This window comes from Rhinolophus hipposideros (genome assembly GCF_964194185.1).
Source record: "Rhinolophus hipposideros genome assembly, chromosome: 8".
NCBI classification, from domain to species: domain Eukaryota; kingdom Metazoa; phylum Chordata; class Mammalia; order Chiroptera; family Rhinolophidae; genus Rhinolophus; species Rhinolophus hipposideros.
The window spans coordinates 16,080,516-16,095,772 of record NC_138054.1 but is presented as its reverse complement, the minus strand read 5'-3'; the positions used below and the strand labels follow the sequence as shown (position 1 = coordinate 16,095,772).

Below are 15,257 nucleotides of genomic sequence, written 5' to 3'. Positions count from 1 at the left end.
AAGAAAGTAAGATTTTGAGCTATGGAATTGTGTTTGTCATTCTTCACCCTCACCCAATGACGTAGATACATTTTAAGTAACATATTATAATTTATATGTTAGAAAATGAAAGTTAATTTAGTATTTGGAAAATATCATCACCTGTAATTTTAAGTAAAAGTTCGGATGTGTTCAACAAGTTTCACATATATGTTTCACATAATTGAAAGGACCAGAGTATTTGTCTCTTTAGAAGTATAGCTGTGTGATAGAAAGAGCACTGTCCTTAGAGTCAAAAGACGCAAGTCCTGGCTTCATTGGTGATAAGTCTGTGCTCTTGGGCAAGCCATTCACTTTCCTTTATACCTTATCCTGTTGTAAAGCTTTGCTTAGTTTAGAGCCTTCTCGACTAGCATTTGAAAGACTTCTTAAAAAATTACATCTTTTTAATAAATTTATATGTGAAAACAGATTTATTGGTAAGTGCTTGTTACTCTGAAGTATGTAAGGAAAGATAGTGTGCCAGTTGAGGACTACCAATTTATAATCAGCTTAAAATCTATATGTAAAATAATGGTAAATATGTCATACTCTCATAGGCCATATTTTTTAAAAATAAAATTTAGTTTTCATTTCTCAAGAATAGTATGAGATTAATGTAAAATATCATACAGTTTTTAAACCTTAGAGTATTAGTGAGAAGTTTCAAGTGTTAGAAATTTAAATTAACTTGTACTTTGTTTAGGATTTTTGCATCTGTATTCATCAGAGATATTGGTCTGTAGTTTTCTTTTTTTGTGTTATCCTTACCAGATTTTGGTATCAGGATAATGTTGGCTTCATAAAATAAGTTAGGAAGGTACTACGTCTTCTTCAATATTTTTGGAAGAGTTTGAGAAGGATAGGTAGGTATTAAATCTTTGACTGTTTGGTAGAATTCTCTAGGGAAGCCATCTGGTTTTGGAGTTTATTTTTTGGGAGATTTTTGATAATTGTTTCAGTTTCCTTACTGTTGATCAGTCTATTTAGATTTTCCAGTTCATTGTGATTCAGTCTTGGGAGAGTATATGATGAGAGTATGTAATATAACTGATTATAATATAACAGTTATATAATATAACTGATGAGAGTATATAATGTTTCTAAAAACTTGCCCATTTCTTCTAAGTTTTTGAATTTGGTGGCATATAGTCTTTCATAGTATTCTTGGATGATCGTTTATATTTCTGTGGTGTCCATTGTAACTTGTCCTATTTTATTTCTGATGTTGTTTGAGTCTTTTCTCTTTTTTCCTTAGTGAGTCTAGCCAGAGGCTTGTCAATTTTATTAATCTTTTCAAAGAACTAGCTCTTTGTTGCATTAATTGTTTCTATTGTCTTTTAGTTCTATATTTCAGTTGATTCTGCTCTAATTTTTATTGCCTTTCTTTTGCTGACTTTGGACTTTATTTGTTCTTCTTTTTCTAGTTTTTTAAGATGTAATGTTCAGTTGTTTATTTGGGGTTTTCTTGTTTCTTGACATAGACCTGTAGTGATACAAGCTTTCCTCTTATTACTGCTTCTGCTGCATCCAAAAAGTTTTGCTAAGTTGTCATTCTCATTTGTCTTTATCTTTTGGTCACTCCTTTGATTTCTTTGACCCAGTTATTCTTTATAGCATGTTGTTTCATCTCCATGTATTTGTGCCCCCCCCTTCCTTTTGCAGTTGAGTTCCAGTTTTAAAGAATTATGGTCTTAGAATTGCTTGGTATGATTTCAGTCTTCTTAAATTTGTTGAGGCCAGTTTTGTGTCCCAATATACGGTCTCTCCTTGAGAATGTTCCATGTGCACTAGAGCCTCTTTCCTCATTGGCAGCCAGAACTCTGGCAGCTAAACTTGTATTCCTTGTGCAGAATATTGGAGAGTTCACCTGAAAAACTGACCAGCCAAAGAGAAAAGACCTTTAGGTATGGGCATTTGAGGAGTTCGCTGATGAAACAGAGTCCACATCTTAACATCCTCTGATGATGAGCTCCACCCCTCTGTACATGATTTCTAATCAACTTTTTGGTGCTTCACTCTTAAATATGAATGGACCGCAAAATGGTCTCCTACAAGATGGCCTCATATATCTGAGGCTATTACGATTTTTAAGTTTTCTTCTGCTCCTCTCCTTCCTATGTGTGTGTTAAAAATATCTATTGTATTATTAGTTTATTTTCTATTTATTTTGGTCCATTTCATGTTGAAGATTTTCTCAATTGGATACTCTTCCTCAGCATTTTGCAACTTGTTTACAGAACCAGTTTGTATGTAATACATACTAAAATTCTGTGATTAAGTATTCTATGTAACATCATTTGAGAAATTTTCAAATACTGTTACCAAAAAGTAAACTTTTTATTATCTGGTCCATAAAAGTTTCTTAAAAATAAACCTCCTTTCTTTTTAACAAGATACCTTACAAACTAATGATTTCTTTTTCTTGCTCTGAAGAAGATAATGTGTGAACAAAAAGTTGGCTCTGTGTGTGTGTGTGTGTGTGTGTGTGTGTGTGTGTGTGTGTTTACAATGTCTGCATGCTCTGTAGCTTGCCAGAAAATCTGGAGCAGACAACTGGATGGGGATGGAAAGAGTGGGGGAATTAAAGATAATTTCTCACATACTCCAACGCGAATAGTCTCTACGATAGGCTCCAATGCATTTTCTCATTCAGCTCCCATTAGTGCCTGTGGAGTGAGCAGGGCAGCAATTGTTGGAGTTGAGGAGGAGATTGAGTTACATCAAATCATCTGGCTGCTTAGGGACTAGCATCAGAGCCCAAGTCTTCAAACCCTGCAAACTTGTCTTATTTTTTTGACTTTTGAGTTAGAACGAACAGAATCAGTCCCAGATGTTGATATCAATGTATAGTTAGTTCAGAATGGAGATGTGATATTTTGTCATACATTTGATGGACATTCCCAGCACAGACAATAGATTTCTGCCTCCTACAAAAGGAAGGTAACCCATTCCGAACAGTAATTTTGACTTATTATGGCAGTGATTCTCTCAGTGGGCAGGAAAACACACAGCTTTATGTATATTCCAGGAAAGAGTCTGATAGCACTGTCTTCCCTTGAAAAAATTTGAATAGATAGTTTTACCCATTTCTGCATTGAAAGTCATCCTAACTCTCGTGCATGTAAAGTGATGTTGCTATTACCAGTACCCTTTGGGGACAGGAATAGACACTGTCCTGATAAACAGTAAAACATGGGATAGTGCGGAGAATATGGCTATAGGCAGAAGACAAGTACTGATGCCAGTGGCTAGGTTGTCAGTTCTGAAGATTAGCCGTCCAAGATTTAACTCATCGATCCCTTGCATAGACTTTCATAAGCAATAGGAAATTTTCATCAAGTAAACAGAGTTAATATTTAGTATATAAACCAAAATAAGAACCTAAAACCATGTACATGGATTTTTCTAGCCAGCAATTAGAAAAGTGGACTTGATATTTGGGAGTCAGCTTACATTTTTAGTCACCGGGTGTCGGGGGAAGTAGATAATGAATGTGTAATTTAAAAAGGATAGTTTCAGATAATTATATAGGCTTTGAAAAAAGTAAAGCAGGATAATGCTATAGTGGTAAGGTGGGGGGAGGGCTGCTTTGACGAGGGTGAGCAGGGAAGGCCCTTCTGAGAAGATACATGAGAACTAAGACCTGAATAAGAAGACAGCCATATAAGGACCTAGGATTATCCAAGCTGAAGGAACAATAGATAAGTTTAGAAGAATGAAGAAGTAAAGCTAAAAAGAAATGTAGAATCTCAAACCTCTAAATTTTTAGTTTTTCCAGTACCACCATAATGTTCCTTGAGATGCTTACTGAAATTCTCTCACAATTATTAGTTGTACTGTACTTAAAATCAGACATAAGTGTATTTAATGAAAATATTTCTTATTTCCAATCTTTTGGATTCTTATTTTCCCCTCCAGAATGCAGCATACTATCAGAATGTCTCTGTAAATAGCTACATCTTGAAGAACGGTGTGATTTTAGTAATTCTGCTTAATTATAAATGACAGTTTTGACATAGTGTTTCATTAGACTTGAAATCAGCTTAGGGGCATGTTAAACTCTAGAAACATTCTCACTGATTCATTTAGACTTTGAAACTTAATTGTTATCTCTTAGAAACTCTTGTAAGTGGGGGTCAGTGTTTCTATTGATTAGGTTTAGTTCTCATGCATATTTTGAGAACGGTCATTATTCCTTTTGTTTTATGTATTATAACTAATGCTACAGAAACATGCTCTTTTTTTGTGTGTGTGTGTTTTACTTTTTTGGTAACATGGACTATAGACTAAGTTTAGAAATCCTCTAAAAGCAAAGCATAACAGATGTTATTGAGATGTCATGGCATATCTTTAGTTGTATTTGACTAGTGTGTGTTCTAGAGAATACCCTGCCAAACTCCCGAGCTTCAAGAAATGACTACCTAAACTACCCTAGACAAGCAGTGGGCCATAGGTCTGACGTGTACTTCCCTTTTAGAAAGTTGGAGATGGTGCTGCTAGAGAGGCTTGACAGGAGTATGGCACATAGGCCAGGCTTTGTTGAGAATAGAACAGAAGAAACCAGCGGCAGTCTCCAGGGTAAAGATGGTTCTGGATCCAAAAGAGAAGGTCCAAAGCACCTACCTCATCCAAAGGAGCTATACAGAAAGGCAGTAACTAACTCCTGAGGTTCTGCAATGGAGGTCTGTTTGAATGCTGAATGCAAAGTGGATCAGGAGAACTTTCCCACAGGCATTGATTTTACAAAAAGGGAGTGGATTTCTGTATCTGCCAAAGATGGACTAACACGGGCCAGATTTACTCTCCCACCTGTTACAACCAAAAACCAGAAAAAATAAATGAAATAACACTTTTTAAGACACTGGACATCTGGCAAAGAAGAGAAGTGAGCTTTAATGGATAGGAAAAAAGTGAGGTGAGCCCTGTGATCACTCCAGGATTCTGCCTGATAAGTTTCCCAGCTACGGTGTAGGAAGGCAGTGGGGAGGAGACCTAGAAGGAGGCTGGCATGCTCTCTGACTTGAAGAGATGGAGCAGACAGTCTGGGAAGAGCAAGGCAGTTAGAGTCTACAGGGCGAAGTACTAGAGAGGAGAGAGCTACACAGAGAGAAAGAATCCTGGAAATCTGCAGAGGATTTTCCTTGACTATTCATCAGAGTACTGATAATGCATATGAGAAAACTACCTGAGGCAAGATGAGAAACAAACATCCAAGATTAGTTAACAGTGCATGGTGCTTACACAGTGCCTGTTCCCAACTGCCACGCTAGAAAAACTTGGGAAGGGCACTCAATAATGCCTTCCCTCAGGGGTTATAATGAGTCCTGCTCCAGACCTGCTTAACAAATCATAAAAGCAAACATCAAAAGGATCAAATTGTTTCCAATAAATTCGCGGTATTTCAAAACAACGTTGAATAATACTTGTAGGATCACAAAAATATCTAGCACCCAACAAGGTAAATCACATTGGCATCAGATCAAAGATTACAGGGCAAACATATTGAAGAGGTAAGCAATCAGTCAAAGCCAATTGAGAACTGACATAGATGTTAGAATTAGCAGACAAGGACATTCAAACCAGTTATTGTAACTATAAGTTCAAAAAATTAAGTAGAGACATAGAAGATATTTTTTAAAAAAAGAAAAGCCCAAACTTTTGTCTCCCTCTTCCATTTTCTCCTTTTACTGCTTCCACCATTAAATGCTAGATTTTAGATGGTTTGAGGTGGTTAATTGATAGTAACTTATTATATATTTATCACAATATAGTAATGACAGTTGCCAGGCTAATGACTTCTTGGTAAGAGAATATGAATTTGTTGGTTTCATGAATGTGTCATCACATCTTACATTTTCTTTCAAAGTGAAACCTAAGTTGATGAGCTGGCAAGGAATCGAACTTAACAAAATTCTTGTTATAAAATGTCTGTTGAATAAATCTTGACAGTTGCAGACTTTATGTATAGTCATAAGAACAGATGTAGCTAGAATATTTAACAGGTTTTTAGATCGTTGGGTTGACAGTAAATACAGTTGAGGGCTGATATTTTAAGTTCTTCAAGCTTTATTTTGAACAATGAGTATCCGTTTGCCATCAATACTAAAAACTGACTTAATTCTTTAAAAATAACGTTTGTCTGTAAGTCCACCCCCGGAAGTGCACAGCGCCCGGCCACCTGGGCGTGGTGTGGACGCTCCTGCTGGTCCCGCCTCCGGCCCAGCGAGTTGCAGCCGCGCGCCCGGCGCCGGAATGTGAGATGGCGCAGTAGCGGCCGCGGCGGTTGGAACTGAGCCTGGGCCGCCCTCGGATCCGTCTCGGCGGCGGCGGGGACTGGGATCGCCGAGCAGAGTGCCCACGGCAGTCGGCCGAGATGCCGAATATCAAAATCTTCAGCGGCAGCTCCCATCAGGACCTGTCCCGGAAGATTGCCGACCACCTGGGCCTGGAGCTAGGCGAGGTGGTGACTAAGAAATTCAGCAACCAGGAGACCTGCGTGGAAATTGGCGAAAGCGTACGTGGAGAGGACGTCTACATCGTGCAGAGTGGCTGCGGCGAAATCAACGACCATCTCATGGAGCTTTTGATCATGATCAATGCCTGCAAGACGGCGTCAGCCAGCCAGGTCACCGCGGTCCTGCCGTGCTTCCCGTACGCCCGGCAGGATAAGAAGGAGAAGAGCCGCGCTCCCATCTCCGCCAAGCTGGTCGCCAACATGCTGTCTGTGGCGGGCGCGGATCACATCATCACCATGGACCTGCATGCTTCTCAAATTCAGGGCTTTTTTGATATCCCTGTGGACAATTTGTACGCAGAGCCCGCTGTCCTGAAGTGGATAAAGGAGAACATTTCCGAGTGGAAACACTGCACTATCGTCTCACCCGATGCTGGAGGAGCGAAGAGAGTGACGTCCATTGCCGACCGGTTGAATGTGGACTTTGCCCTGATTCACAAAGAGCGGAAGAAGGCCAACGAAGTGGACCGCATGGTGCTGGTGGGGGACGTCAAGGACCGGGTGGCCATCCTAGTGGATGACATGGCTGACACCTGTGGCACAATCTGCCATGCAGCCAGCAAACTTCTCTCTGCTGGAGCCACCAGGGTTTATGCCATCTTGACGCATGGAATCTTTTCTGGCCCCGCCATTTCTCGCATCAGCAACACGTGCTTTGAAGCCGTAGTGGTCACCAACACCATACCTCAGGAGGAGAACATGAAGCTTTGCTCCAAAATACAGGTGATCGACATCTCCATGATCCTTGCAGAAGCCATCAGGAGAACTCACCATGGGGAATCTGTTTCCTATCTCTTCAGCCATGTGCCTTTATAACAGAGTAACTTCTGAGGCCTTTAAAAAATCAACCGAACCCAGCCCATTGTTTGCCCTTGCTATTTGATGAAAATGCAGCAGAAGACCCAGCTTGCTCCAGTAGCTTTCTACATCCCATATCAGGTATATTAGTGCTTCTCCAAAATGAAGGAACTGCCCGGATTTCCTACCTGCATTTTCTCATTCTATCTTTGATTTTGTGAGCCTTGCAGCTTTAACTATATTTCTCATGCTGCAAGATTTCAGACTTTCAAGTGTGTTATGTGGGGGTGTTTGAATGTGATTGGAAAAGCTCAAACTACTTTGCATGTGAATGCTTCAGGGTTTCCTCGGTTCAGACTACTGGCAACAAAGCCAACCCCATCCCCTCCTCACCCCAATAACATGTGACAAGTTCTCTAAGGTCTATGCTAAATTAGAAGAGCCCTGGGGAAGCCCAGAACCCAGCTCTGGTTGCTGAGTTCCCATAAGGCAGGAAGCTCTCAGTGTAACAGTGAAATGCTGGCTCTGTGCGCTGCTCTCCCCCCTCTCCCGCGCCTCCCCCCCACCCTTTCTGACTCAGGCTAATAGCTCCTGCTACAGATATGCTAGTTAAATAGAAGAATTCTGCTTGAGGCTTGAATATTTTGCAGAAACAGCCACTTGTCAGAATCTCTCTTGAAGAGGTGGGGAAATATGTGCAAAACTGACTGTTTATCAAAGATTTACAGAAACCTCAAGATGGACTCAGATCAGCTGGGGGTCAACGGATCAACCCAAAACAAAGAAATTTGGAGATTTCACGCTCTTCCTTGGATCCCCATTGCTGCCTGACAGTCTAGAGTTCTTACCCACCTCTTGCCCTGTCCCCCCTTGGCAAAAAGGTGCTTGAACTTGAGGCACTTTTAAGATGGATTTGCTGACGTGTTAAAGCCCCCCATCTTCTCAGTTGGCACCTTCTCGATCAATAAACCTTTGCCTACCTCTTAACTGTGATTGAATATCTGCTTTTTGAAACATCGGCACACGACCCTTGAGTTGGTTACCTGGCGGGGGGAGGCTGAGGGAAGGTAGCAGAGTACAGCAGATGCTTTGGGGGAGGAAACAGCCTGGTCAAGCACCTTCTGCTTGGGGACTGATATTTAGTGTCTTTTGTACCTGTTCCTTTTCCATTTGGCTTGACTTGCAACCATCTTGATCTGTCCCTAGCCAAATACCTTCTTGGGCCCAAATGATCATTGTACCATAGTCTTCTGGAAAGCAAACCTTACTTCTTGCTGTGTATTCTCTAACATATACGTGAGATCATTTTGCAGTAACTTAATCTTCCTTAGCCCACTTGTACTGTAGTAGAAGGTTCTAAGTAGTGGTGTAGTGTTTTTTGATTAAGTATTTCATTTTCATCTTCCTTCCTTGATCTGTTTGGCCTCTCAAATGACCTGAGGTTTCTGTTAAAAAGATTAATGCTACTAGCTCTTGCAGAGGAAACTAATAAAGTGTCTGTGTGATCATGGGTCTGTATCATATCTGAGCTGCTCCCTCTGCCGAAGGTTTGGTTTAGGTGTCATGCTGCCCAATGATGGCTCTTGTTCTTTGTTTCTAAACTATTAGCTGCATTGTTAAGCCAGAAGACATTGGCAACAGTTTTATTCACTGTAAGACATTAAGATGTCTGGGGTGACTTAGAACTAGATATATATAGTGTAATTCTGTGCATCATACCTGAATTATAGAATGTGTAATGCCTGCCGGATCTCTGGTTCTGATTCCTGGGGGTAGGAATTAGGTATTTTCTTATTGGAAAAGAATGCTTTTTATAATTTATTCATTTTGAACCAATTTTGCCAAGTGTTGTAAAATTTTTCTATATCAGTACCAGTTGACACACGTTTGGTATTTAATTTCAGCTCATCTAAGTAAAAACTATTTGGGGAAGGTAAAAATTAAAATAAATACATAAATAATGTTTCTGTAATAGGTTTACAGTACTCTTTTCCTGAATTTTTCCTCCCAGTTATGTAAATGCCATCCTGTATATTGGGGTTCGTAAAAGTTTTTGTTTTTAACAGACAATAAAAACCTAAAGTGTATTTGAAATTGAGAGTTGTCAAGACTAAAGATATACCACTCTTGAGAAAGGTTTATCGAAATTCAGCAAAACATAATTATTATTATGCTGGATTAAAAAAAAAAGTTGACCTATTTTTCTGAAGATGGATTGGTTACAGCTTGTGCATTATAATTTTTGGAGTCTGTAATAACTTTCGGTGTTCTAGAATCAGTTTATTAAATTTGGAATAGTGTTTTATGTCTTAAATGACCCAATATCATTTTGGAGTTTATGTTTCCTCATCGGTTACTGTTTTTTCAGATTTGCTTTCAGAAGTTTGAAATCAGTTGTTAGTCTTTAGGTGAGCATAATTAAAACCATGGTATGACCTTTTGCTTTTCTCACTTTTCTGGTATTCTTGAAGGATTCTAGAGACGGAACAGGCAGAGACATACTTAGCAGCCTACCCCCTGCCTGCTCTGACAGTGGCAGGGAAAAATTATGGCAAAGACACCAGCAAGAAAGTGAGGTGCTCCTCTCTATGCCTGTCCATCCTCTCGCCCTCTCAGGCTTGGCTCTCACAAGGTTATTTTTTTATATTGACCCATTTTTACTGTAGTAATAAACAGTCTTTTTTCTTGCCTGCCTGCCACCATTTCTAGTCTTTAGTTCTGGTTCAAAAAATTGGCAGTTAATTGTTTCAAAGGGAATGTACTTCGTGCTACTGGAGAGGTTTGATACTGGATTTCAAAGGGGAACCTTTTCCCCCAGAGTGAGTAACATTTTCCTTTCTCTGGGAGCTTCATGTCCTGTTTTATGATCAATACCTATTTGTATACTAATATCAAAGAAGTGCATTATTCCCATACAAAATAACATTACTTCTTTGAGGAAGAGAAAAATAGAAGTTGATATATAGCTCTCCAGGATTAATTCAATTAGATGAGAATTTATCAGTTAATATCAATATTTGGTGCTCTCACCAAGGATTTTAAAAAGTTGAAAAGTATCCTTTAAAATTAAAATTATAAAGTAAACATTTAAAATTATAAAATAAACATTGAATGACTCAAGGAAAGTTAAAACACTATTTTACTTCATAACTGAACTTTTCAAAAGATTTATTCAAATGAACAGACAAGATGCATGGCACACTAAAAAATTATTAATAGAAAATAATGATTGTACAAAGGTTGTATAATATGAAGATATTGATGAGACTGAATCCATGATGTACTTTAAGTATTTAATCTATATATCTTTCTTAGCTTTTAGGTAGCTGAGTCCATTGACAAATCAGTCCTTATTTATCTGACCTTGAAACTGTCCATTCTTGACTTCTATAACACTAGTATCCTAGGTTTTCTTTTTTTTTCTACCTTAGCTTACTTTTTAGTTTCCATTGCAGATGCTTTAATGCTGGTATTCTCTTGGCTTCTGTTGTTGGTTATTGCCTCCTCCCATTCTACATGCCCTCCTGGATAAGCCCTTCCATATCCTTGGCTCATCTGCCACCCAGATGGTGGTCGTTATCAAATCACTGTATTCAGTTTGGGTCTCTCTCTTTACCTTTAGAGCCAGTTGCCACCGGGACATCTCTCCCTGCATATACCAACAGACATCTCAAGAGCAGCATGCCCCAAATTAGCTTCCACAGCAAAACTTGACCTGTTCTTGTCTCAGTGAGGCATCACCATCTACAGGTGTCCCCAGTCCACAAACATGGGGTCAGTGGCGTCTCATTCTTCCTCTCCTACCCTCTCCACTCAGTTCCCAGTCCATTCAGTCCAATGTCTCTTGAGTCTGTTCTTGCCTTTCTGTCTTCATTGGTCATTTCCTAAATTGAGCCCACGTCTTTGTAGCCTGAATTATAGTGATAGCCTCCTGACTAGTTGTCTTCTTTACAGTCTTGTCCCTCAGACCATTTATATTACTGTTAGAGTGTTCATTTTTTTCTAAAATGCAGATATGATTAAGACTTCTCATCATCTTCAAGATAAAAATTAAGTTCTGACGATGATGATTAGATAACAGTAGCATTTACTGAGCACTTACTACATACCAGGCACTGTACTTAAAAACCTTAGTCTGAATTAACTCAGAATTCTCATAATGGCCATTTGTGTCGATGTACTCTCCTTTTCACCAACAAGAAAAATGAGTCTAGAGGAAATTAAATAATTTACCACAAGTTGCAGGGCCAGGAAGTGGTAGAGTCACATCATACCAATGTTCTTCTCACTTAAAAGTCTGTTCAGACCTTTTATATCCTATTGTCTCCACACAAAGCTACCCATACTCTGGGATTGGATACTGTGGACTATGAAAAGGATCTTGTTTCTCTTGGTGCATTGACCACTTCAGCTCTTGTGACTGCTAATTATAAAAATGGGCAAGCAATTAGGAATAGCGACAGTGGAAATGTAACGGCTGTATGCGATGTCAGAGGGGTAGTAGATTGGGTGAGGGGCGTTATCACTGTGTGAGGGATATTAATGATCAATGTCTATTACATTGTTTTGTACACCTAAAACTAATTTTAAAAATGGGAAAGCAAGGTTTGTCAGTGGTGGTGTCACTGGATCAGGAATACATTTGGATATGCGATGTGTGATTTTTTTTTTCCTTCAATCCACTGTCCACCCTATCCACCACCAACTCACTGTGTCTGTGAGGATACACAGTTTCACATGTGTGGCATTACTGCGGAATGCGGGGAAACAACGGACCACTGCCTTGGTAATAAGGAGTGATGGGGTGGGCTAGCGTGATTTTTTTTTCAAGCTGGATAGACAATTAAAAATTGGGATTTAAAAAAATCAGTAATACAAATGTATTAGGATTCTTTTAATGTCATAATAAAAAATTTAACCAATTTGTTGTTGTGGGCTAATCAGTGAATACTTTTAAGTACATCAGTGAGAATAAAGGTGTTTAACAGACCTCTTTTTGAAAATCACACAATGTCTTCAAGGGCATGAGGGGTTTTCACTTTCATGTTTACATCAGTGATGACGTTTTTCAATTTTCAACAGTTTCCTTAAAAGAATGTACTTTCACAGAGCTGGATGGACCCAGATGTTGCCCAGAAATTTTGAAGTAGCTCCAAGTTTCATATACACGACTCTGGTATTCAGTCGACTTGGTGATTCTACTTAGGTAGCTTTCTCGTGGGGCTAAAATATCTCAGGTAGGTCACACCTTGCATTCAGATAGGCTGCGTTTAGCCCTTGCACTGTGTTCTAGATGCTAAAGATTACACACGCTTGGAGTCTGAGAGAGGCGTGGCTTTTATTCCCAGTCGTATCACTGTGAGGTGTTTCACCCTCAAGCCTCATTTTTCTCATGTATTAAATAAGGATGATGATACCTGCCATAGGGCACTGTTGGTTATAGGAGATGATGTTTGTAAGGTGCCTGGTGTTCTGTGTGGGACACAGTAAGAACTAACAAATACTCCTCATCCCTCTTTCATCCTTCTTTATCATACTTTTCTCACCCCCCCCTCCTCCCCTTTCAAATCAAATAGATTTTCATGGAAAACTGGTCTAGGAAAGGAATTTTCTTGCAAGTTTGGGGGATTTTAATCCTCAATACATAAGTTAGTGCTGCCACCAATGAGCCCATTTCCTAGACTTTTATTATTTTTACGGGGTCCATTTTTTAAATTCCTAATCTTTTTTGTTACTGTATCACTCAGATTATTTTCAACTTAAATGCCAAGATTCTAGGACCCTGTCATTGTACCACTTTCTAGGCTGTGCCTACCCAAGTGGATAAATACGTAAAACTAGATTATGTTAATAGCAGGATAAATGAGGGCTTAGTACGGTTTCTATGATGAGCTTTCAGTTTCCAAGAGGTTTGTTTTACAGATAATATTTTAAAAATGTCTTCTTCTGTAACACATTCCCAAGGCAGGATTTGTGTAAGAAATAACCGGCACTTTTAAGATGCAGACAGTTTTGAGAAAATTTTCCTCAAACTGGAAAGCCAACTTTACCCCCAACCACCTTCTACCTTGCTAACCACAAATCCTCCAATCCTGTAGGGACACATTTCCATGACTGTAGAATGCTTGCAAACAGCAGACTTGGTCATAGTGAGTGGTAGGTGGTCCTTTTTGAAAGAGGGCCTGGGCCAGCCGGGTAGCTCAGGCGGTTAGAGCTCCGTGCTCCTAACTCCGAAGGCTGCGGGTTCGATTCCCACATGGGCCAGTGGGCTCTCAGCCACAAGGTTGCCAGTTCAATTCCTTGACTCCCACAAGGGATGGTGGGCAGCGCCCCCTGCAACTGAGATTGAACACGGCACCTTGAGCTGAGCTGCCACTGAGCTCCCGGATGGCTCAGTTGGTTGGAGCGCATCCTTTCAACCACAAGGTTGCTGGTTTGACTCCCACAAGGGATGGTGGGCTGTGCCCCTGCAACTAGCAATGGCAACTGGACCTGGAGCTGAGCTGCGCCCTCCACAACTAAGATTGAAAGGACAATAACTTGACTTGGAAAAAACAGTCCTGGAAGCACACACTGTTCTCCAATAAAGTCCTGTTCCCCTTCCCCAATAATAAAATCTTTAAAAAAAAAAAATAGAAAGGAAGGAAGGAAGGAAGGAAGGAAGGAAGGAAGGAAGGAAGGAAGGAAGGAAGGAAGGAAGGAAGGAAGGAAGGAAGGAAGGAAGGAAGGAAGGAAGGAAGGAAGGAAGGAAGGAAGGAAGGAAGGAAGGAAGGAAGGAAGGAAGGAAGGAAGGAAGGAAGGAAGGAAGGAAGGAAGGAAGGAAGGAAGGAAGGAAGAAAGAGGTCCTTTTCTATGAAGAAGCAGTCACGGTGATAGATTCTGTCCATCAGCCATAGGGAGGGGCTGCTCTTTTAAAGGGTGTTCTTTATAAAAAGAATTGCTGGTCATACTTTTAAAGAATTTCCCCTAAACATTTTCAAGTGTGAAGAAAAAGGTTAGAATTGATTTTGCAGTTGGTAGTATTTTGAATGCAGTATTTTGCTCTCCAAAATCATTGTGCTAGCTTTTTATCATGGGTTTGTCCTAGGGAAACAGTTTAATATTTAGAGAAAGTGTGCTTCCATCTGTGAGATGGTTGTGTTTATGGAGATATTTATCCAGTGGTTCCAATCTATTAAGTTTGTATCTGTGTGTCTGATTTAGTTGATTTCCATACATATACAGATTTAATATACTTCTTGCAACGTTCCACAGATTTATTAATGTGATGCCTTTTTTGTTTTTAGTCTGCCCTCATAACTCAACCCCTGTAGAGAAAATGATTAAATAGCAGTTTCACCCTTTGGAAATAGTATTAGATTTTGAGTCTGGTGTTATTTGTTGAATGTTGCAGTTTCAGGATTCATTATGCTAAATTTTGTGAAGGAATTTGCTGAAGTGAGTAAATTTTAAAATATATAAAATCTAAAAGAAGGCATTTCAAGTCTATTTATTTGATCTTCTGAAAAGGCTGTTAAACTATGAAAAATAAGAGACCCTAATTTTTGAAAATGCAAGTGGCAAACAAGATGTTATGAAATGAGATATTATGTGACCAAGCTTTTTAAATAGAGAATAAAGTTCTCTATCGTTAAGCAAGGGCTTCTGGGAAGAAGCAGCTACTCTGCAGCCATGGTACTTGATAGTCATGACTTGCTGCGTGTCTGGGTCTCACTCTGTGCACTTGTATGAATGGGGTAGATGAGACATGACCTCTGCCCTTCAGGAGCTCTGCAGTGTAGTTGTAGAGGTGACACCTGTACTGAAGTAACATGCAAGGCGTTGCATGAGGTGTTTTGACGCTGATAGAGTTAAGTGCTATAGGAGTTTTGATAAAGGGAGATTGCCAATTGGGTATCAGGGACGTCTTCATGGAGAAGATGAA

The 15,257-nt window shown here is 39.6% G+C and overlaps 2 protein-coding genes across 4 annotated transcripts in view; both read left to right on the top strand.

The window, feature by feature from the left end:
• Nucleotides 1-15,257, top strand: part of DTNBP1 (dystrobrevin binding protein 1) — a 131,630-nt gene that overhangs the window by 41,762 nt on the left and 74,611 nt on the right. The gene's annotated exons all lie outside the window — the stretch shown is intronic.
• LOC308500304 (ribose-phosphate pyrophosphokinase 1-like) lies at nucleotides 6,395-7,351 on the top strand (the record flags this gene model as incomplete). Its single annotated transcript, XM_081054718.1, has 1 exon — nucleotides 6,395-7,351. One exon carries the CDS (start codon nucleotides 6,395-6,397, stop codon nucleotides 7,349-7,351), a length of 957 nt encoding a protein of 318 aa, XP_080910844.1.